Source organism: Silurus meridionalis, chromosome 26 (genome assembly GCF_014805685.1).
Source record: "Silurus meridionalis isolate SWU-2019-XX chromosome 26, ASM1480568v1, whole genome shotgun sequence".
Taxonomy (NCBI): domain Eukaryota; kingdom Metazoa; phylum Chordata; class Actinopteri; order Siluriformes; family Siluridae; genus Silurus; species Silurus meridionalis.
The window spans coordinates 17,525,839-17,548,501 of NC_060909.1; the positions used below are offsets into that span (position 1 = coordinate 17,525,839).

The 22,663-nt window shown below is 40.8% G+C and overlaps 1 protein-coding gene across 1 annotated transcript; it reads right to left on the minus strand.

Moving 5' to 3' along the window:
* Positions 1-7,959: 7,959 nt before the first annotated feature.
* Positions 7,960-22,395, minus strand: LOC124379866 (complement C3-like). The gene is given in 44 exon segments (XM_046840475.1): positions 7,960-8,264; positions 8,863-9,010; positions 9,102-9,182; positions 9,260-9,337; positions 9,412-9,501; positions 9,583-9,688; positions 9,799-9,888; positions 10,074-10,161; positions 10,237-10,288; positions 10,645-10,735; positions 10,819-10,878; positions 10,980-11,135; positions 11,339-11,502; positions 11,664-11,808; positions 11,966-12,076; positions 12,719-12,878; positions 12,973-13,048; positions 13,163-13,366; positions 13,452-13,538; positions 13,678-13,744; positions 13,929-14,138; positions 14,237-14,376; positions 14,532-14,617; positions 14,940-14,993; positions 14,995-15,181; positions 15,405-15,686; positions 16,229-16,291; positions 16,516-16,645; positions 17,034-17,192; positions 17,274-17,474; positions 17,574-17,789; positions 18,190-18,327; positions 18,414-18,529; positions 18,777-18,891; positions 19,073-19,175; positions 19,256-19,343; positions 19,918-20,000; positions 20,121-20,212; positions 20,541-20,611; positions 20,722-20,887; positions 21,398-21,590; positions 21,798-21,825; positions 22,014-22,058; positions 22,250-22,395. Coding segments are annotated over 43 exon segments (5,136 nt in total). The 5' UTR covers positions 22,036-22,058; positions 22,250-22,395; the 3' UTR covers positions 7,960-8,125.
* Between the last annotated feature and the right edge of the window lie 268 nt (positions 22,396-22,663).

Genomic DNA, 22,663 nt, shown 5'->3' on the forward strand with positions numbered 1-22,663 from the left:
CTGTTAAGGTTCTTTAAAAAAATTTACTCACCTCCCAATATTGGTGCTGGGCTGAGCAAAAATACACACGAAAGCGTTCCACAAGAACAGCTTTAAAGTCCACATCTTACAGAGAGGAGATGAAATGTAGCGCACTACAGCAACATCTGAGAAATGCGACTGCAGATGTAGGTGCGCACTCCTCTTTAACCATCCTCAGTTCTCTGGAATGCCTGGCGGCAATGCGGTGCACTAAAAAAACAAACATTTAAAGTGAGGTAACATCACACTATTTACAAACCCGAATCCAAAAAAGTTGCGAAACTGTACAAATTGTATTTCGTTAAATATAAGTGTATGAGATTTGTAAATGATTGCATTCCTTTATTTATTTACAATTTGTATAGTGTCCCAACTTTTTTTGGAATCGGGTTTGTATATAGTGTGATGTTACCTGACTTTAAATGTTTTTTTTAGTAAGAATAAATAATAAAAGGAAAACAATAATTGACACATCTCTTAAATATTAGTGTATGAGATTTATAAATTATTTAGTGTTTTTTAGTTTGCCGCCACAAATTAGTTGGGACAGGTAGCAAAAAGAGGCTGGGAAAGTTCAATGTACATATAAGGTACAGGTGGAGGGCCAATTTGCAACTTATTAGGTCAATTGGCAACATGATTGGGTATAAAAAAGAGCCTCTTAGTGTGGCAGTGTCTCTTAGAAGTCAAAATGGGCAGAGGATCACCAATTCCCCCAATGCTAAGGCGAAAAATAGTGGAGCAATATTAGAAAGGAGTTTTTCCGAGATAAATTGCAGAGTTTGAAGTTATCATCTACAGTGCATAATATCATCCAAAGATTCAGAAAATCTGTAACAATCTCTGTGCGTAAGGGTCAAGGCCGGAAAACCCTAAACCTAAAACTCTATAGGTCAAAAAAGAAGCTATATCTAAACATGATCCAGAAGCGCAGGTGTTTTCTCTGGGCCAAGGCTCATTTAAAATGGACTGTGTCAAAGTGGAAAACTGTTCTGTGGTCAGACGAATCAAAATTTGAAGTTCTTTTTGGAAAACTGGGACGCCATGTCATCCAGACTAAAGATGATAAGGACAAGTTGTTATCAGTGCTCAGTTCAGAAGCCTGCATCTCTGATGGTATGGGGTTGCATGAGTGCGAGTGGCATGGGCAGCTTACACATCTGGAAAGGCACCATCAATGCTGAAAGGTATATCCAAGTTCTAGAACAACATATGCTCCCATCCAGACGTCGTCTCTTTCAGGGAAGAGACTGCATTTTACAACATGACATTGCCAGACCACATACTGCATCAATTACAACATCATGGCTGTGTGGAAGAAGGATCCGGGTACTGAAATGACCAGCCTGCAGTCCAGATCTTTCACCCATAGAAAACAATTGGCGCATCATAAAGAGGAAGATGCGACAAAGAAGACCTAAGACAGTTGAGCAACTAGAAGCCTGTATTATACAAGAATGCGACAACATTCCTAGTCTTAAACTTGTCTCCTCAGTCCACAGACGTTTGCAGGCTGTTATAAAAAGAAGAGGGGAAGCCACACAGTGGTAAACATGGCCTTGTAACAACTTTTTTGAGATGTGAAATTTTAAATCAACTTATTTTTCCCTTAAAATGATACATTTTCTCAGTTTCAACATTTGATATATCATCTAGTATGTTGTATTCTGAATAAAATATTGAAATTTGACACTTCCACATCATTGTATTCTGTTTTTATTCACAATTTGTTCAGTGTCCCAACTTTTTTGGAATTAGGTTTGTATATAAGATGCGAATAACATTGATTATCTCTTTATCATGGAAACTGTTTATGGGTGGGATTTATTAGGCAGCAAGTGAATTTTTTTTCCCTCAAAGTCGATGTGTTAGAAGCAGAAAAGATGTGCAAGCATAAGGATTTGAGTGAGTTTGACGAGGGCACTAAATTGTCAAGTCGAGTATTTCTAAAACGCTTTTCACAACGGACAAATTGTGATGGGTAGACGACTGGGTTAGAGCAGCTCCAAAACTGCAGGTATTGTGGGGTGTGGGAGTGCAGTCATCACTATCTATTAACAGTGGTCCAAAGAAGGAACAGTAGTGTACCGCCGACAGGGTCATAAGCGGCCAAGGTTTATTGATGCACGTGGGGAGAGATGGCTGGCCCGTCTAATCCAATCCAACAGATAAGCTCCTGTAATACACAGTGCATCGTAGTCAGGGCAGGTCCTGTGGAGTGAAAACTGAGGTGGAAACAAAAACACCACTCCATAACACCACTCTGGTAATGATTAATTCCCTGTCAGGGACGTTGTAGCTCATTGGTTGAGATGGTGGACTCCTGGTCGGAAGGTTGTGAGTTCGAGTCTCAGCCTCGCTGTATAAATAGAGTGGTTGTCAGTTGCTCTGAATAAGGGTGTCTGCCAAACGCACTGTAAAATAAAAAAGTATTACTGGTTATGAAAGCATGTCCTTCTTTTACCAGTGAGACCATGTGTTGCTTTTTATGGACTGCATGATATTGAACTTATATAAACTTTTCTCATTACAGATCTCACAGAAACGAATCGCATAAAAGAATAACTGAATACAATTAAAAGTACTTGTTAACATTTTATATATTTTAGAATAGAAATGGTATTTCATCATTGTTTTTGTAACTTTGTTTTGTTTATTTTAGACTGGTTCTGTGCTTTGAGTATAAACTTGGATAAACATGATTCATTCTTTGACTGAAAGGACCTGTTTCATGGAGCAATTTTCCAGACTTCATGGAAATAGTGTTCTATAATGTCAGTATACTTTGTCTGCAGCTGTGGAACATGCTTCAGCAACAAGTTTGATCCATGGAGGCTCCATCTCACAACTTACATCTTCTTGGTACCAGATTAAACAGCACTTCTTCAAAGGTGTGGTGGCACCCAGGACACATGGAGGAGCTTTGCTTGATTAAAAGGTGGTATACATTTTTTTTTTAAAGGTAGATGTAATTTAAAAGATAAAAACGCCAGGAGCTCTTGTGCTGCTTGTAGGATTTGGTGGCTCAGTAATATAAGAGCTTGATTCTAAGCTTTGCATTTGCTGGTTCAAATCCTGCTCATGCCTCTACTTCTTAATGTTTGTTTTGAACTTCAGATTGTGTAAGATTGAGTTTAATAGAGCTGTAATACAGATTACCTGTATGAGTTCCTGTAGCTTGGTCTCTGAAGAATTTCTGTACATATCTCTCAGGTTTTGAGTCTTGCTTCAGGTGACGTGTTTACTTCTCTCACTGTCTTTCATTACTATTAATTGCTCTCTGCAGTTATAAAACGAAAGATAAACCCCACAAAAAAGAAGGTGAGTGTGTGGGACTTGATGGCTTTGTGGTTAAAGCCTTTGCCTCTGGACTCAGAGGTTGCTGGTTCAAATCTGGCTTGTCCTGCCAGTGGGTGAGTTGTGAGAATGTCTGTGTCTGTAGTGAGAGCAGATCAGGTGAGTGGTGGATGAAAGGATGAGTGTGGTGAGGAGAAGATTGGGGTAAATGGTGCTTCAAAAGCACAAAAAAAGTCAAAGTGATAGTTTATTGCAGAAATTTTTCAGTAGAGATGCAAAACTAAGTCCATACTTTTTCCTGGTTGTATAACCCTCTGCATTCATCTTTTCAGGAGCCGGGGGGGCAGATGCCCGGATATTGCCCCCCTTTCTTACTATACGCCCTGCGATTCCTTCTTAGCTCACGCCCTCCAATACCGTCTCACATCCTTAACCTTCCACACAGCTCATTCCAGAACCTTTGCAGTTCTCAACCTGAACGTTTCACACAACCATTTCATATCTGAGAGTCCTGGCCGGGGTTTGAACCAGCAACCTCTCAACCCAGAGGTGAAGCTCATCCAACTGAGCCACAGGATCTCACAGTAACAAGCTGTTTTAATGCACATTTTACTTTTCTATTCAACGATCAAAAGCTGAAGATTAGCAGCAAACAAGGGATGATATGTTATGAAGAACGTGACTTTAACCGCTACACCACCTTGGGATGAAAGCCATTGTTGCTTACTGCTCTTTTGTTTATTTCTACTTCTAACCTATTAAAAACAAATGAAAAGCTGTGGTGAGGCTTGAACCAAGGATTGCCCACACCCAAAACCACAATGTTAACTACTACCCCACCTGAGGACACAAAAAAAGTTTGGTTATTGGACTTTTGTCTTTAATAAATGCTGCACCTCATGGTACAGATAAAAAGTGTGTTTCTGTGGAATGCACTTTACCTGGGTTTCTCTATTCCCACAAAAGGGGCTTTTGGTTTGTCACATTTTTGTTAAATTACTTCAAACACAATCAAGTATTAAAGCACCAAAAGTACTTTGTTTCCTATTTCAGGTCACACAATTTAGACACCTTAAGCATCCTAGCAAGTTGGCTGGGGTTTGAACCAACAACCTCTGAAGTGAAAGCTAAAGCTCATCTGAGTCAGCCAAAGAACACACTATGCAGCAACAAGAAGAAATGTTGCTTACTCCTTTATGCTTCTGTTTTTGTTTTTTGTCTTAACCTATAAGAACAGATGAAAATTGATGGTGAGGCTTGAATTTATGCACCAAAGGTATACAGTTTTATTGGAGGTTTTACTCTATTCTTGTCTCTTTTTTAAACTAAGATAACATGAAGACTGAGTTTCAGACTTGAGCCAAAGAAGTAATGGAGCAAAGACTGTGTTGCTAAGCGCCACGCCATTTCAGGATACAGCTTATCTTTGTTTATTGATCTTTTGTCTTAACAAAATAGTTGGGAACCCTTTCAAGAAGAATCCACACAAGAGTTCCTTCAAACCGTACCAAGATTTGAACTAGTGACCTACTTAAGGAAAAGCTCATATAACTGAGTCACAGAATCTCAAAGAAGGCTTTTGTTTTAAGCAGTTCTGAATATATTTTTTTACTATTTTTCTAGTTGCAAAGTTACAACAATCAAAGCTAAAGGCAGGTTTTAAACCAGGGACATCTTGCAGCAGAGACCATGATACTAACAACCAGCTCAGGACAGGGATGGCGTTTGCATTTGTCTTTTGTGTGTAAAAACAACACAGCTGACACAACAATGAGTTTACTGGAAGAGGAGATGTAGTTGTAGTTGTATTTCCAAATCCTCTTTCTTAAAAGTTCTACTCATCACATCAGAGGTTATTTGGCAAAAAAAAAAAACAGGAATCGGATCTCGCGATTCACCTAAAAGAGCCAATTAAACGAGTCGATTCAGAGCTAACAACCGTGTTGCTTTTGTATAATTTAATTAAATTACCTTGTTATCTATTGATGGTTTACATATTGTTACTATATTGATGCCTTCTTTCACCTTAGAAATATTTCTAAGCTAAGAAATATGTTGTCTATATCCGATGCAGAGAAGCTCGTCCATGCGTTTATGACCTCCAGAATAGACTACTGTAATGCGTTACTAGGTGGATGTCCTGCTTCATTAATAAACAAGCTTCAGTTAGTCCAGAATGCAGCAGCCAGAGTTCTTACAAGGTCAAAAAAATATGATCACATAACCCCGATCTTATCGTCCCTACATTGGCTTCCTGTTAAGTTTCGAATAGACTACAAACTATTACTTCTCACTTATAAAGCACTAAATGGTTTGGCTCCGTGTATCTATCCAGTCTTTTAACACGCTACAATCCGCCACGCCCCTGAGATCTCAAAACTCTGGGCTTCTAGTAGTTCCTAGAATAGCAAAGTCCACTAAAGGTGGTAGAGCATTTTCACATTTAGCTCCTAAACTCTGGAATAGTCTTCCTGACGGTGTTCGGGGCTCAGACACACTCACCCAATTTAAGTGTAGATTAAAACGTATCTTTTAGCAAAGCCTACACATAACACACATCACATCATAACCTTGTGCTCCAGAACATCTGATCACATGCACATTATCAACTTGTGCTGTTAATATCATGAACAGCAGCTACGCTAATTCCTCTCCACTGCTTCTCTTTCTCTCCCATCCCGAGGCATCCTGAGGTTGCTCCAGCTCCAGTCACCTCCCACCTCGTGATGATTACGGACCTTTAAAGAAGTAGATGCCGAACTCACAAACATCCTGAACCATCTAGAGACGTACCAGTGCCATTTGGATCCCGCTACATGTGTGGAGTTTTGACATTGGACCTCCTGGAGTGTTTAAAGGCTCTGGCATGGAGAAGCTGATGCTGGATCTGTGGTGATCACAAATGCTGAGCTTATAAAACTCGGAGCTACTAACCATATAGACTGTTTAAGACTGCAGAAAGAACATTACTTATAATCTTATACTCCAGTAATCATGTTAGTTCTCACTCTCCAGTGTTCTGTATTGTTGAAAGATTTATGATCAAACTCTTGATGTCACCCAGATGAGGATGGGTTCCCTTTGAGTCTGGTTCCTCTCAAGGTTTCTTCCTCATAACATCTAAGGGAGTTTTTCCTTGCCACAGTCGCCACGGCTGCTCATCAGGGACAAATGCACACCATTCACCATCACTGTTGATTTGTGTAAAGCTGCTTTGAGACAATGTCTGTTGTGAAAAGCGCTATACAAATAAACTTGACTTGACTTGACTTGACTTGACTTGACTTGACTTGATACTGTGTTGAATAGTGAGATATTGTGTGAAATATTATGTGTAATAAAGCGCATTATTGAAGGTGGTCAGAAAGATGGGGCTTGGATTTGCACTCGGTTCTTCACCTTCACCTGAAGGAATCGACTCAAAGATTCGATTCGTTCGCAGTGTTTTTCCCTCCGTCTGCAGCTGAAAAACTTTGTTACAGTTTACCTGTAAGTATCGGCTTTATCAGCGTTATCTAAATGTTCTTTTTAATAAATGTAGCTAATTGTGTCTCTGTATGTGTTAGCTAGCTGCGTTAGCATGTCACCAATTAAAGCCGGACAGATCGCTGTAATTTGAGAATTATTAAAGGAAATGTAATTTTGATTTATTTAGTTTTATTAACATAAATTATTAAAAAACAAGCTTTGAATAACTTACATTTAATTGGCTAACATTAACTAATTAGCCTGTTGGGATATTTATCAAATGTTAGCTACTTCGTTTTTTTTTCAACTATTTTCATATTTAGATACATGTTTTCATGTTTCAGTCTATTAAAATGCATTTAGAATGATCACATAATTCAAGAAATGGGGCAAAGAAATGTGCATATTTATATCATTTAATTTATTTGATCAATATCACACAAAGTGCTTTTTTCTCCCCAAAAATCAACATATTACAAGTGTGATAATTGAACTATTGTATAAAATCTAACAAGACGTTAATATTAGGAGACTTGCGTTTTAGACACTACATTGCCTGTTTTTGCACGAAACAAACAAAAATAATTCCAAACAAAACCCACAGCATCTCTGGGCAACATGATGGCGATTAATTCAGGAACGAATCACCCGTTTCAATAATACGGTTTAATCGCAATGACTCACTTATTAACGGTGACATGCTGCCACCTACTGGCGGTTTTAATTTCACATGGAAAGTATCTTCTGTTTCCTCTGAATCGCAAAGATGAATTCTGTTGATTCTGATTTCGTTTGCTTGGTAACCAAAATGTCGTATTATTTTAATTTAAATGAAATGTAAGAATTTGACTCAAAAGACTCTATTTGATTATTTAAACTTATTGCAAAAGATGAATGGGTTACTGCTGTGAAATGACCACTGCACAAAATATGATGATCAAACATTTTACGAGTCAGCTGTCCACTGTCGTCCTTAAGGAACAGCAAAATAACACAGTCAGCAAAATCAGAAATTCATCATAAATAGTCTAGGAAGACACCAAGTCTGTGTTGCATTCTAAATGCGAGTAAAAACCCCACGCTCAATAATCTTTAACCTGTTTAAAGAACAGAATAGAACGACACACAGTAGAGAGCTTTTGATTTCCAGTCAGACAGAACGGAGCAGACAAATCAGTGTTAATATAAAGCTTTATTTAGATCCGTGTGCTGTTTGTATAGGAAACGGTTCACTATGCTACAGGTTCTGTACGTAAAATAGACACTTTAACATGCACACAAGCACAAAGGTGTGTGTTGAAGACAACATGGACAACCCTGTGTGTTTTTTTTTTATTTTTTAGGTCCGGCAGCCAGTGTCCGCTAATTCCGACGCGTATTGCTCCAGCTGCTTGCATTTGTCTTGCGCCTGAGCATTACAATCAGCTGGTGACGGCCAGTGTTCCACCCACGTCCCCTTTCCCAGAGTGTACGTGTACCTGAAGGCAAGAAAGAAAAATTATTTTAGGCAACTCAGAATTTAAATGCGTGATTGAAACACAATGCAGTTTTTTTTAAGAAGTAAAAGCCAGGCAGCAACGTGCAGTCCTGTTCTAGTTTATGGGTGTATAGCCATAATCTCCTTCTGGTGGACATTTTGGCGAATTGCTGTAATACAGATTGCATAAACACCCTCACAGGGACAACTTGAGAAGCAAATAGAAGGTCAGAAAGTGTGTTTGGAAATTGATTTGCAAGAATTGCAAGAAAGAATAACAAAAAAAACATCTAGATAGAAGAGCGCACACACTTCTTTTACTAGTACAGTATTCCCCGCTTTACCTCTGATTGAATCTGGTGCCCCCCCGTGGTTCATCGTGGAATTGCGTTTGCCACGTAACTAATTAGTTTGGCCAATTTTCCAGGGCTCTCATGGAAAACACGATAGAACTGATAGGGAATTGTTTTTATGGAGTTATTTTGAAATAACATGTATTAATTAAAATCTAATTATTAATTATAAAATGAAGTATAATGTTAATACAGTACCGTATACATAAAATACATTTTTTGTGTGGCGTCCGTTTATCTGTTTACCTGTTTTCATCACTGCCTGCTTGCCAGATGTCAGAGGGTGGACCGATGATGAGGTAGTCCTGATCTTTAAGCAGATTCAGCCCCGCCCTGCAGCCAGCGTGAGAGAGAAACACACGTGTGTCCTTTCCTTTTAGACCAACTTCTGAGCCTGCGCACACACAGTTTGAGCAAAAGCACAATGATGTTACAAACGTTCTTTTGGTTTTTCAGTTTTTAGAAAGAAAAAAAGAATTACTCACCTTCTTTTATGACCTGCAGGATCTGCATCTCATATCGGTCATACTGGCTCATACTCACGCTCAACACTCGGACCTTGTACACTGGAAAACAAGATGCGAATGAGAAACAATGTATATGAGTTTATGGATTGTTGCGTTATGGTAATCTGTCGTGTTACCGTGGTGATTTCCGCTGCATGCAACATTATGCCTCGCTACGTTTGTCTGAGCAGTTGTCTTCATCACGCAGCAGTCGCCTGCAAAAATCCGGTTGAGTTAAACGCAGTTAGTTAATGAGCATTGCATTTAATTACTTTTTAATATTTCTTACCCTGCGTGCAGCGGCAAACGTTGCCTTTGCAGATCTGACTGAGCTGCTCCTTGTCCTCCGGTGGAGTGTAAAACCTGCTGCAGCGTTTATCTACACACACAGTTTAACTCTCAGCTGGATCAAACATGCAGAAGTGTGTAAAGGTGTAGAAATATCCAGTCTCGTGTGTACCTGGATTGTAATACTGGTAGACAGTAACTGTAGACGGTTGCAGTAGGCCCACTTTAAATTTCTGGTTCAGCCTGAACGTAATGACGTCTGCCTCTTTGTTGGAGACCTGAAAACACACACACACACACACACACACACACACCAGGTACACGGAGTACATTATTAAAGCAAATTAAATTAAAAGTGTGACGATCAGCACGTAGTCCTCTATGTTACCTTGAACAGATGAATGATGAGGGAACCTCGATCGCTCAGATTGTCCACCACTTGGAAATTGTTGATGTAGCGATCCACAGCGTTGGTCAGCTGTAAGAGCAGAGAGCACACATCAATTTGCATATTTGAAGCATTCTGAGATCTTTCTATCATCGTTTTTACACAATGTAATGAAATATCTTAATCTGTTCTGCTAGTTTGATTGCTGTGTGTATCCAGGTACTGTTTATGTCCTCGTGAATGATCTACTTGCAGTTTCAAGATTTTTTCCTTACCAGCTCGAGATCCGAGGTTTCGGGTTCAAATCCAGTAGGCAAACTGATGTCGAGCACCACCATGCGCATTTGCTGCTGCGCCAGAGCCCTGATGGGACAAAAGGTCCACGTTAAAATGAATACTGCGTCATTCCAAAAACGGAGTTGCACATTAATGGCTCACCTCACGTCGATGCTGAGTTTGTACACCTTCTCTCCATCTGCTGGAGGCCGTTCTGTTGAGAGCAGTGAGGATAAACAAGTTACCTTAAATCCACAGTGGTCTCCAGACTTTAGCCTGAAGACCTACATTATGAACTCTTTCCCTCAAGTCTACAGCGCTCTCAAGCCTACATTATTCAAGCAGCCATTTTCTGGAGAATCTGGTGTTGAGAGCCACCAGTCTGAGAACTGAAGTGATCAAGAAGCATTTTCCTGTAAGTCTGTAACTGGCATAAAATCTATAATGGAGATTCAACCAACACTGAGGATGTCAGAATAAAGATTTGATTAACAAGTTTTCCATTCGTTGACTGGTTTAGTTTGTGTCTTGATCTAGAAAACAAGTACAATGCTAAGACTAAGGACTCACCGTTGCTTTCCATAATGGAAACATTCAAATCAAAACCATTACAGGAGCTCTTCTCATGCACATCTGGCAACTCGTTGTAAACTGTGAGCACCTGTTGAGGAAGGAGAGATCAAACCTATAATTTGACTGTTAATTGAGGATTTTGGATCCAGGTACCTTAGGTGTATTTTATACCTCAAGGATTCCTTGGCCATTTCCTGAGGCAAGCACCGTAAAGTCCTGATCGAGAGGAACCTGTGCAACATTATTCTTTTTTTTTAAATAGGATCTAGCAAACGTAGCAAATAAAAATTAGATAAAGAACAGCGGCAAAGTGCAAATTAAGGAGGACTGACCCTAGCGGAACGTGCCACATGGGCCAGTTTGGAGTTAAAAGCCCAGCGTACATCCGAGCGACCAGGAACACTGAGGTCCACGTGCAGGTTCATGTCAGCTGGAGAAGGTTTCTTCACCAGGTATTTAGACAGCGCCTGCAGCACCACCATGGTGGACTACAAGGAAAGAACAGGGATTCAACAGAGGATTTTTCTCACAAGCTTAGTCATTGTTCCTTAGAATTAGTTTGAGCTCTCTTATTTAAATCAGTATTTAAAAAAAAAATGTATTTACATTTTTAACGAAGACATTCAGGCAAAATTGTACAGGCTCTATTCCGGTATAATGACATTTCGAAACAATTCAGTATGACCAATACCTGGGTGGATCCATATCCTCCCCCGACCCGTCGATGCTGATTCAGCCAATTGAACGGAGCAGCCGCCTCCTCAAAATGTCCACCTTCAAGAAGGGCCAGCAGTGCGTAACCTGTCGCCTCCAGCGCAAATAAGGAATTGTCTGCATCCGGCCAGTGTGTGCGGTCTAAAATGAAGAATAATCTCAAATGGAAGAAAAACATCATAGTGTGTGGCCTTCAAGTCCTCCATGTCCCCAGTCCCCTCATAGATCCTTTCCGTATATTATTGAGACATTTTGGACACTTGCTTTTCTTACTTTAATAAATCAGGCGTGACCGAGAGTACCTGCTGATGCCGATTTCAGCAAAACGCTCTTTGCGCAGCCTTGATTGCTCACAGCCAGAGCGTAACATGCAATGGCGACGGAGTACGGCCTGCGCAGCCGGTGGTATCGCTCTTTCAGGTAATCTCCTGCTCTTTGGAACATCACCTGCAAAACGAGATTCTAGAGACTTAAAATCCTGAGCTTTTGAAGGAAAAAAGGAATGAAAGAAGTGTTGGAGAGCACAAACAGGTATGCTTACTTTTACTAAAAGTAAGATATGAAATCCATATATTAATTGTGTATGTGTGTGTGTGTGTGTTACCTCTATGTTTATTTCTGGATCATTGCATGTAACAGCACCCTTAGCTTCAGCCAAGGCTATCAGTACAAACGCAGTTAGAGTTTCACTGGATTCAGCACCCCGAAGACCTCCCTATACACACACACACACACACACAGCCAGTTCAATATAATCAGAATCAGGTTTAAAGCACTAGACTAGGGGTGTCAAACTCAAATTCACAGTGGGCCAAAATTAAAAACTGGGACGAGGTCGAGGGCCAAACTCAATATTCATTGAAAAATTGACTGCAATTGTGCATGTTTTCCTTCTATCCAGATCTGTAATGTTAAACCTTTTCATATGGGAACAACCTTAAATTTTTCATAAACATTGAATCTGAAACAACAAAAGTTTAATATTATAGACACATAGCGGTGTATGCGCTTTGATTGGTTGAAGTCAGATACCTGCATCTTTTCTTATATGAGTGCGCGGAGTTTCTCAGCGGTCTCAAATGACGCGTCAAAGCACTAACAAAGCATTCTGGGATTTGTAGTATTAGCGGTGTATGCGCTATATACTAGCGGGCCAGCTCTAATACACATTTGATATGATCTCGCGGGCCAAATATAATTAAATCCAAATCTGGCCCGCGGGCCTGAGTTTGACACCCCTGCACTAGACTCTCATCCATCCAACAATCTAGCTAGTCCTCTTCCACCACAGGATTTTTCTTGTTTGGCAAAACTTGGTATCAACTTGTCTACATCTTCATACAGTCTGTCATCTCACCGTCATGGAGGTGGTATAGACCGGGTTGTCCTCCTTGAACGCTCCAGAATGGAGCTGCTTGTGCTTAAGCAGGTAGAGCAGGGGGCCACAGATGTTTTGATTATCCACCGTGATGAACGGATAAGCCATGGAGAACACCTTCACCACGAACGCTGTGATCCTGTGACACAGAGAGGAGGAAGATTATGTGAAGAGATTACAGACAGACTGATGAGGCCGAATATATCTTGCATATTGTAAAATGGTGTTAATACCAGGTGCTGGTTCCTTCATTTCTGTACGGTGGATAGGAGTAGTCCGTTTTGCGATAATGAAGCTGGTTGTCGTAGCCTGGCGCAGAAGCAAAAGAGATATCAAATCTTACTGTACGTTTGAACCTGAGCTCGCGTTACACTTACCCATCAGTGAGAGGTGACTTAGATCTGAATATTTCTCGGATCTTACCTTTCTTAATGTACTTCAGGGCCTCATCTCTGCGTTGCATTCCCACACTCTCCCACTGCGAGCTGCGGTCCAGGTAGTGAACGGCGATGAGCGGCAGCGTGATGCTAGCCAGGTTCTGCTCCACACAGCCTCCTGGCATCCGGATCAGCGCCGCCAGCGAGTCCTGATTGATGGAGTTATCGATGCTGTCTGCAATCAAATGACCTGAAACACGTGCACAGTAATGACATGTTCAGTCCAAAAAAATCAAGCTAGAATTAACTAACGAGTACGCAGATATTTATTTTACCTCTGACGTTAACAAACGTTTCAGGAAGCGAGTTGGGGACCACAGAACTCAGTTTAACTTTATCCACCCGAATCGCCTGATTTCCATCTGAGAACCAAACAAACTGGATTTATTCCAAAACCATTTTTTTTTTTTTTTTTTTTTTTATAAAATTTGGTACGGATGTGGCAAATTCAGGGTATTCCTGATTTTGCACACTTTTACGTAAAGCAGCACGTGGGCTCACCGATGTCTCCTTTTGTGGCAGGATTCAACACATAACTCCTCACGTTCATCTTCTGAACGCCCTCCACCTGGACGCACACACGAATCGCAGGTAAGACATGACAATCATGCTGAATTTGATGCAGCAACAGTAACTCAATGATATATTCATAATAAATGAGTGTAGTGAATGCTATAATTTCACTACAAATCAACACTGTTTCTTAAATAATGGCAACTCTTGAGTAATAAAAGTTCCACATCAGGCTTTACCACCACGTGAAGGATTTTTCTAATGGCGTCCTGTCCACTCAGGCTGCGTGACACAGCAGTGACCTGCAGGGGGAGCGCTCCTGCTTGGAGCGGGATTACAGTGTAGGGAATGAGCACTGAGGATTGAGCTCGCACAAAAACCTCCTGCTTGTGATCCCCAGTAAATGCCACACTGCACATGTCCACCGTTTTTGACAGGATCACCAGCGCCTACACAAAACACGATGTTGCAGTGTAAGGAACACCTGTGATCAAGCGCTTTGGGTAAAATATTCGAATAAAGAGATGTAAAGTGTGAGAAAATTGACCGTCAAGTTCTCATTCATGTAGTTGTGCAGCACGGCCTTGACTTCCACGTGCTCGTTTCTGGCTGCAGTGCGAGGAAGGCGGAGGTCGATAAAGAAACGCTTAAAAGCCCGGATGTTGAACGGCTCGGCTACGCAGAATCCTGCAGGAACGCAAACTCTGATATCAGAACACAATTGGATTTGATTTGCAGGTAATGTAATCACATTTTTCTGCCACGTCAACTCAGGCTTTGTGCTGTAGGCCATTAGTTGGATAAAGCAGGTCAGAGACAGCTAGATATCGAAAGGAAATGACCTGTTTTAGATGATGCACTGACACCCAAAATGCCCCATTGAGTGATGCTGTCTGGGAGAACGTCTTCCACAGGCATAACAGCCAATCTGATTAAAGACAAACACGCTTAAGGGAATTTTATTTAAATATTAATATAAATATGTGTGCGCTTTACCAGAGCTGCCAAAGTGTTAAAAGAAAAAGTTTAGAAAAATAAATACAAAGCGCAGCTGTGATGTTCCAGGTGATTGCTATGGATTGTATGTATCGGACCAATTATTTGGAATGCCCCCAATCCCCAACACACACACTTTATAATTCAAATCAATTGAAATAAACCCAATACAAAAGCAAAATTATGTTTGATAAACCAAACATTTAATCAATAGTTACCAAGACTACCACCGAGATTGAGAAAATCAATCTTACCCATCAGTCCCAGGCGTTCCAGGAAGTTTAACATCAGTCCACAGCCACGATTCCAAAACTTTTGCGAACATAAATGTCATCAATCTCATAGTCGCTTTCATCCAGCATATTGTCCTCATCAACCTGCTCAAAGTCCTCGTGATCCTCTATTTCTGCTTCTGGTGCCGGGACTACACGAGCATATTGGATAGTTAAGGTTTCTTCACGGAGACGAGGAACGAATCCGAGCATTAAGGATTCACCTGAATGATCAGAAATTCAAATCAAACAGTTTGGAATGACGGGATAGGGATAGGATGTTTTTTTTTTATTATTTTCAGGGTGCACACAAAAATTGGCTATACCAGAGCATGGTTGAATTGAGGAGGTGTATAAGATAAATAAAGCATTTCAAGGAGTATTCTTTCAAGAAAATACTTTTTGTGTGTTGTGATGTTTGTTTTGAGGGGTTAACTTTTAACCAACCTCTAATAAAATGCCGGCTCACAGGTCTGAAGTAAAAGGTGGATATTGACTCAGAAATGGTTGGCTCTGGAGTAGTGGTTGGCTCTGGAGTGGTGGGTGGTGGTGGGGTGACTACGCCCAGCTCTTCACGCCTGTACTTTGAGCAGCACGTGAGAAAAGCGATCACGCAGCTCCACTCCTCAGTGATGTAAAGAGCACGACGGCGACACGAGTACGCCATCGGGATGTCCCTCATGCCATCAGAGCAGCAGCGCTGTAGAAACTGCTCGGAATAGGATTGCTCTAATCACGCACACAAAAAGGAAAAAGCCTGCGATAATTGGTTAAACGTTGTCCTTCTCAGTGCCAACTTAAAATTTCCTATGAAGTCCATACTACGTGCTGCCTTAGTTAGGAAAACTAACCAGACTTATCAAATTCCTTGTGAATCGATCTCGGCAAATAAAATCGGGACAACGTCTATACAAAATCGAAAGCACTATACAAATAAAATCGAATGGAATCAAATTGATAAAAAGTAAAGGCAGATGAACTCGAACACATCAATAACACGGAAACGTCGTGTCTGCAGGACTGTGGTGCAGTGCTGTAGTGTAGTAAACAGGGCTATGCAAAGTCAACATAAATAAATACATAAATAAGTAAGAAAATGGCTTATAGCAGAACCATTAGGCCAATTCTTTATGACAGTTTAATGTCCCATTACTCTGCCGAATGTCTCAATTCTTTTCACTGTACTGACCTCTGTGATTTGTCCTTTCAAAACGGTGAGATTGGAAGTTTCCGTATACTAAACCTGGTATAACATTTAATCCATTATTTACCCAGCTGGGCTTTGAGACGCAGCTGCTCAGCAGAACGCTTTCTCCTGGACTTCGAGGAACACGCTGTGCCAAACCAGAAAACATACTTGTGTAAATCATCAGTTATGAAACTGAATCCTCAGCTTGATCATTGGTGCTACAGAATTGATTCATTATATGATCCTATTTGCTTGGTTATTTCCAAACAATTCATTCATATTGTAATTGGGCACGGCATAAGCAATAGGACAAAGAAAAATCCTCCCTTTCTAAATCTGGCAGGTATTATCAATTACAAAAAAAATTACCTTGGCTTGAATCGGTTACAACACCGAAGCTTGACTGAAAATGTAATCCTGCATCCTGGAACACACCCATACTGTCCTTCCCTCCACCTGAAGAGCAGCCCAAATCGCCCTGTCCCAACGTATCCCAAACCTGCTGCACACCACTGGATTAGTGACGGAATGATTTATTAAACGCTTTCTCCGATTTTTTAAACTACAGCCGTGACCAAAATGTTTGAGAATGTGAAAATGTACACTAGATTTTCAAAAGAATTGGGTCACCTGACCTTTCCTGCTATATGTGGTTCTTTTCTCAAACCAAACCTGCTCCAGCATGCCAATGCTCCTGAGCACAAAGTGAGTTCCTTGAAGATCTGGTTTACATGCATTGAAGAGCAAGATCTTGAGTGGCCTGCTAAGGAGCTCTGATCTCATGCCTACTGAACACTTTTGGGATGAATTTGAATGCTGACTGCAATTAATATTTGTGTTATTCTCAAAACTTTGGGCCACAGCTGTACAGTAGTAGTGCACGTCACCTTCTTCTGTGTCAGGCGGCCCTTACTCAGCAGGAAAACGGAGTTGTCCACAGCAACAAGGCTGACCTTGGCTCCAGGGTCGCCCCTCACTTGAAAGCTTAAGCTGTCGCCTGGCGAGTACGAGGACATCACCTCACCCGCCAACGGTTCAACTTTAAGCTACAACACATTCAGCATGTCAGTGGGATGTTACTCTGTTACTCCAGGAAATGGGAAACCTTGAAATGCAGTTTGACTCACTGATCCCACACAATTGCTCTCCACGGCCACCAAAATGGAGTCGGACACCACCTCGATTATGGAGCTCCAAGGCAGTATGTAGTACACCACGAAGCGGAACGCAGGCATCATCTCTGAAGTCAGAAGCAGGGGAAAGTTGGTCATTTCATGCCCCTTGATGTCAATCTTGCCAGTACGGATTATTCTCCCTTTATTCAGCACCTAGAACATGGCAGGGAATGTACAGCCAGATTTGATATTTTCTTTTCTACATCTTTATTGTGATAAGAACCCAGTGGACAGATGGGATGCAGGACTTACAATGTAGGAAACGTGCTGTAGGAAGTTTTTCTCTTTCTCTGAGAAAGTGCTCAGGTGCAGTTGGAAGTTTAAAGTCTGTCCAGCTTGCCCGGTATACTTGTCTAGCATGACGTGAAGCTGGTTCGGCTTTTCGGGATTAAAAGGCGTGTACGGTTGCACGATCCAATTAGCCTTCGTCTGCTGATCCTGCCTCAATCCTGGGACGAGCGTCTCTGCCTACAAAGGTAATTTACAGAAGAGTGATGTTGAAAAAATGCATCATTGTTCATATGTTAGTGTTTGTTTAACGTTTAGAGAAGAAGCTTCTAATGTCAGAATGGCACAGGAAGTAGGACTTTATATGTTTCTGGTTAACGTGAAAATGAGACATGAACCTGATTTGTGCAGAAGATATTGGATGAATGTTGAGAAGAATAAAAAAGTTTCGAATACCGCCAGTGAACTCCATAACCAGGAACAGGCGACAGGTAATATGTTCTTGGTGCTTGTACTCGCCTAACAATAGAGGCTTATGAACCTAATAGAATTGTCTCAAAACTAAGGAGGATAGTGTTCTAATACTTTTTGGACACTAATGAAATGTGTGTGTGTGTGTGTGTATGCGTGTTTGACTTACTGTTATAAGCTTTATATCAGAAGGCATGTTCAGAGATGCTTTGATGGTACCGCTGTGCAATGTGAACAGAGTGGGCACCAAGTTGATTTTAACAGGGACGTTCGGAGCCGGTGAGCCATCGTGGTGACTAACTGTAACCTAAGACCCACAATACAAGCATTCAAAGCGGATTTGTAACCACAATTGTAAATTGCTATATAATACGTACTTTTCCGGTACTTTACCGTCATATCAAAAGGTAGACCCGATTTATAAAACTTTGACGTGTCTTTAATGGCGAGCACGTAGGGTGCCAAGACGATTTTGATGCCCGACTTCTCTGCTTCCACTAGGTCGCTTCCTGAGGATGACAGTGCAGCATCATACATACAGAGATATTTTATTTTGTGTTGCCCAGGACTGCACTGTCTGCTAATAAAACTATAATCGATTCTACTTTTGTGAAAAATGCTCCTGATTTCACCCTTGAGCTTCCTGGCTATTCTGCGACACCTAAAGCTCCTTAGATACCTTGAGTAGTTTTCCTTGATTCTTTCCCTTCCTTACAATTCTACGCAGGATAACTATCTGCACAAAAGACGGCCTACCTGAGCTGGTCAAGACGGAAGCTTTGATGTATATGGACGAGCCTACGAGGCTGTTGATGTTTGAGTAGGCCTTCCTAAGCTCATCGATGGTCAGAGTGGCCGTCCCACCGTCCAGCTGCAAGCAGTCAGGAGCAGAAATGAGAAATGTGTAAGAGACTCAAGGTAGTGTACAGCAGCCTGCATCATCTACTTCAGTTAGAACTTGATCCCAGTCAGGATTTGACAGATCGAGAACCGAGGTTGGACCTATTTTATCTTCATTTCAGCCTGCGATAGCCAGACCTGAAGTTACTCACATTATTCACTTGCTTCATGGAGGGGAGTCGCACTTTCTCTCCATTCTTCTCCACTCCAAACACCACGTATGCGACGCCTTTCACTTTCTCACCATACACATACCTGAGTAAAGATTACACAGCTGCATTAGACCTGATTGTACAAGGCCCAGACTGGAAATAAGGAGTAAGGATGGCACTGACCTGGCGTGAACTTCTACCTTCAACTCCTGACCGTCCAAACTGAAGTGGGCGTTTTGCGGTATTAGCGTCACATTGAACGCTGGAAGCACTACAATCATAAGAGTTACACTAAAAATGTTGTTTCTACACAGACTCCCCCATGTATACGTACCCCACCTTATTTCCACATTTTTAACTTGCTAACTAAATATCCTACAAATTATGATTGCGTAAATTTTTACTCCCCATTGCAGCAAAGGCATGTACAGTTAAATGGAGGCCACTAGTCTAAGTTTGTCACAGGACACATCTTGAGGCTCAAAAACAGAAACGTCCAGAGTCAGTTCTAGACTCAGTCCAGGATTAGTGGTTATTAAATAATGACCCAGTTGTGCAACATTATTTAAAATTGGCAAGGATGCGGAACAAGTGTGGTAAAAACGTCTACCCACTAAAAAGCATATCTGATTATGGGATTGGGGGTGGAGGGGGGACAACCAAGAGAATCTTCCTTAAACTTTAGAAGACACGAACAAGATTTATGATATTAAAAAAGTAAAATTTCTCGTCTAAGACAGGATTTTAAACTCCTAATCTAAGGCACAAAACTGATTTTTCTCCCAAATGATTTTAATCGGTGAACAAACAAGCTTGCATAACTTCATACAAATGTAAATACGTACCGTATTTCTTCACCTCAAAATCCGCACTAAACGTGTTCTCTTTCCAGTGGTCGAATTTAGCAATAATCTTCCACTTGCCCTCCCTGTAAAATAGTAAAAACAGTTAACGGTTAAGTACTTTAATTAATATATATTAATTATTAAGTAGTTTAACATACACACACACACACAAACACATATATATATCTCCAGCAACATCATACTTGACAATGTCCGAGAGGCCATAGGTGTTGGAGAAAACACCATTTTCTGCTTTGCTCCTCCCTGTGGTATAGACCGTTATTCCATCAGGATTCTGAAACGGCACGGACGAACAGCAACATTAAGGCAATTCAGGGCAATCCCAACACTTAAGTACAGGCGTCCTCAATTTACCCTGGAGATGCTCTACAACAACACCATTGTATCTTAAAATTATTAATAAGTAGAAACATGGTCTAACCTTTCCAGGAGTCTTAAAGAGCATTATAACTTTATATCTGCACATGGAGCATAATCCCATTTGATGAATTTAAAATGATCTCGGTACAATTAAAGATTCACTGTGATGAAATGAAATGATCACCCACTAGAACCCAGTATAAGATAGATCACTATATGAGAGATCGCTCCACAGCCTTTACCTGGATTTCAACAGAAATGGTGCCACTGAAAGCCTGAAAAGCAGCATTCGAAACAAAAGCTCGACTGCGCACTGTACAAATCGGAGAGAAAATTATTACAGGTGACAGATACTTCAGTAAACACGAGTGTGAGAGGCAGGGTTCAAGGTAACCCGTGGTACCCAAGTGGTACTGGTCTTACCTGTGTCTCCTGGGTTGTAGATGGGTTTGTCTGTCTGGATAAAGATGTATCCAGACAGAAAGGACACCTTACTGATGTACTTAACCTCCTGGAAGTCTCCAAACTGGGCCACCAGCTCTACATACTTGGTCTCTTTCTCTTCTCGCTGCAGGACACTCGGATTGATCTGTGCAGAAAGTTCAATTTGTTGTCTCAGTCTTGGGGTGTTACTTTTGCTTAAGATGCTTTTGACAGTAAGTTAGAAGGCTTGGCCTCGGAAAGGATTTTAGTTTTGCCTCCACTTTTATTTTATGATTTTATCTATCCTGATGTTGGGCTTGACAATGGTGATCTTTACTACAGTCCCAGTAGTCATTATGTGATTTGTGGACAGTAACAACGTAAATGTAATTTGTTACTGTACTTGAGTCTGTACTGAGCCAACTGAGTCTTGTAAAAAAAAATGATAATAAGAACATTGGCATAATAAATAAGAAAAAAATACTTTGCAAGGCAAATACTTCCGTACTTTTACTCAAGTGAAAGTTTAAAGGGACAATTTTACTATTAACAAAGTAATACTGTATAAATACTGTATCTCTACTTTAACTCAAGTATCTGAACTGTTGTAACTTGTAAGGGGTTGTGGCCAAGCAAGTACGTGTTATGTTACAAATTTGTAACAAATTGAATGTACCTTGATGGATTGGAGGACGTTGTAGTTATTATCCGAGTTGAGGGTGACGCTTCCCTGCCAGAGTTGATGCGACTTGGCTGGAAAATCGTACACAGAAACGGAAACACTGACGGGCTGAGAAAGTCCAAATGCCTCTAGCAGGATGTTTTCGTTAGTTTCTACTCTCAGCACCGCTGGAGCCACCAGTGCAAACCTGGGTGGGGAAAATAAAATGCAACAATCCAAATCCGCAGTTCGTTAGCTGATATCTTTCCTATACATAATTGCTTAACCTGAAAATAAATCCTGTAAACATCTGTCTAGATGTTCAACATTAATGGAACTAAAGTGGGTTGGGTTTTTTCTACTATTTAAAATCCACCCTAAATTTTTCCATGTGTGCAAAAGATCGTGTCCTCACTTTGGTGACGGTCGAAGTCCGCTTGCTGCTGCAAACACAGAGCAAAAAAACCCTCACTGCACTAACAAAACATTTGTGCTGAAAACAGACGTAAGAAATTAGGACAATGTAGTTTGGGTGCAGTTTGTTAATGAGGTATAACTTTTCTAATCATCCACATACAAAGGAAAAAGATTATGAGAGAGAGAGAGAGAGAGAGAGAGAGAGAACACTCACACATGCAGGTTACATGACACATACCTCCCTCGATGGGGTTGAAGCCTGCAAGGCAAGAACGAATTAATGATATGTGCAAAATAACAAAAAAAACCCATTGTAATTTCCCGATACACACAATGTAATATAGACATTAAGAATTAGGAATCTACATCAAACCTAATGCTTCATGTAGAAAAAGTGCTTCATGGAAAAGTCCTTCGGAGAAAAATAATCAAACTGAAAAAGCAACTCACCGGAGATACTCCTCAAACGTAATAAACTGGGCGTTTAATGCGTGCAACACGGACAAGACACATAACCAGTACGCTAAAGAGCGCATCCTTGCACATGACCTAGCAAACATCAAACTACTGCCAAACGTACAGGGACACACATTCTTACATATCTGCCCTTAGACGTCCCACTATTTCGCAATTTTGCAAAAACAGATTCCTTTCATGTCTGCAATCTGGGAAAATCCTTTCCAGGGTGCCATTTGGACATTTTCGATTATATATTCTATAGAAGTGGTTTTAAATTTGTGGTTACTTCTTAGTTCAAAAATATATCTATTGAATTTAATTTGGTGCTTATGATCAGGTTCTTCCATAGCAGCAGACACTCACAGTCACCTCTTTTTTTTTCTTTTTGGTTAATTGCATTCTATA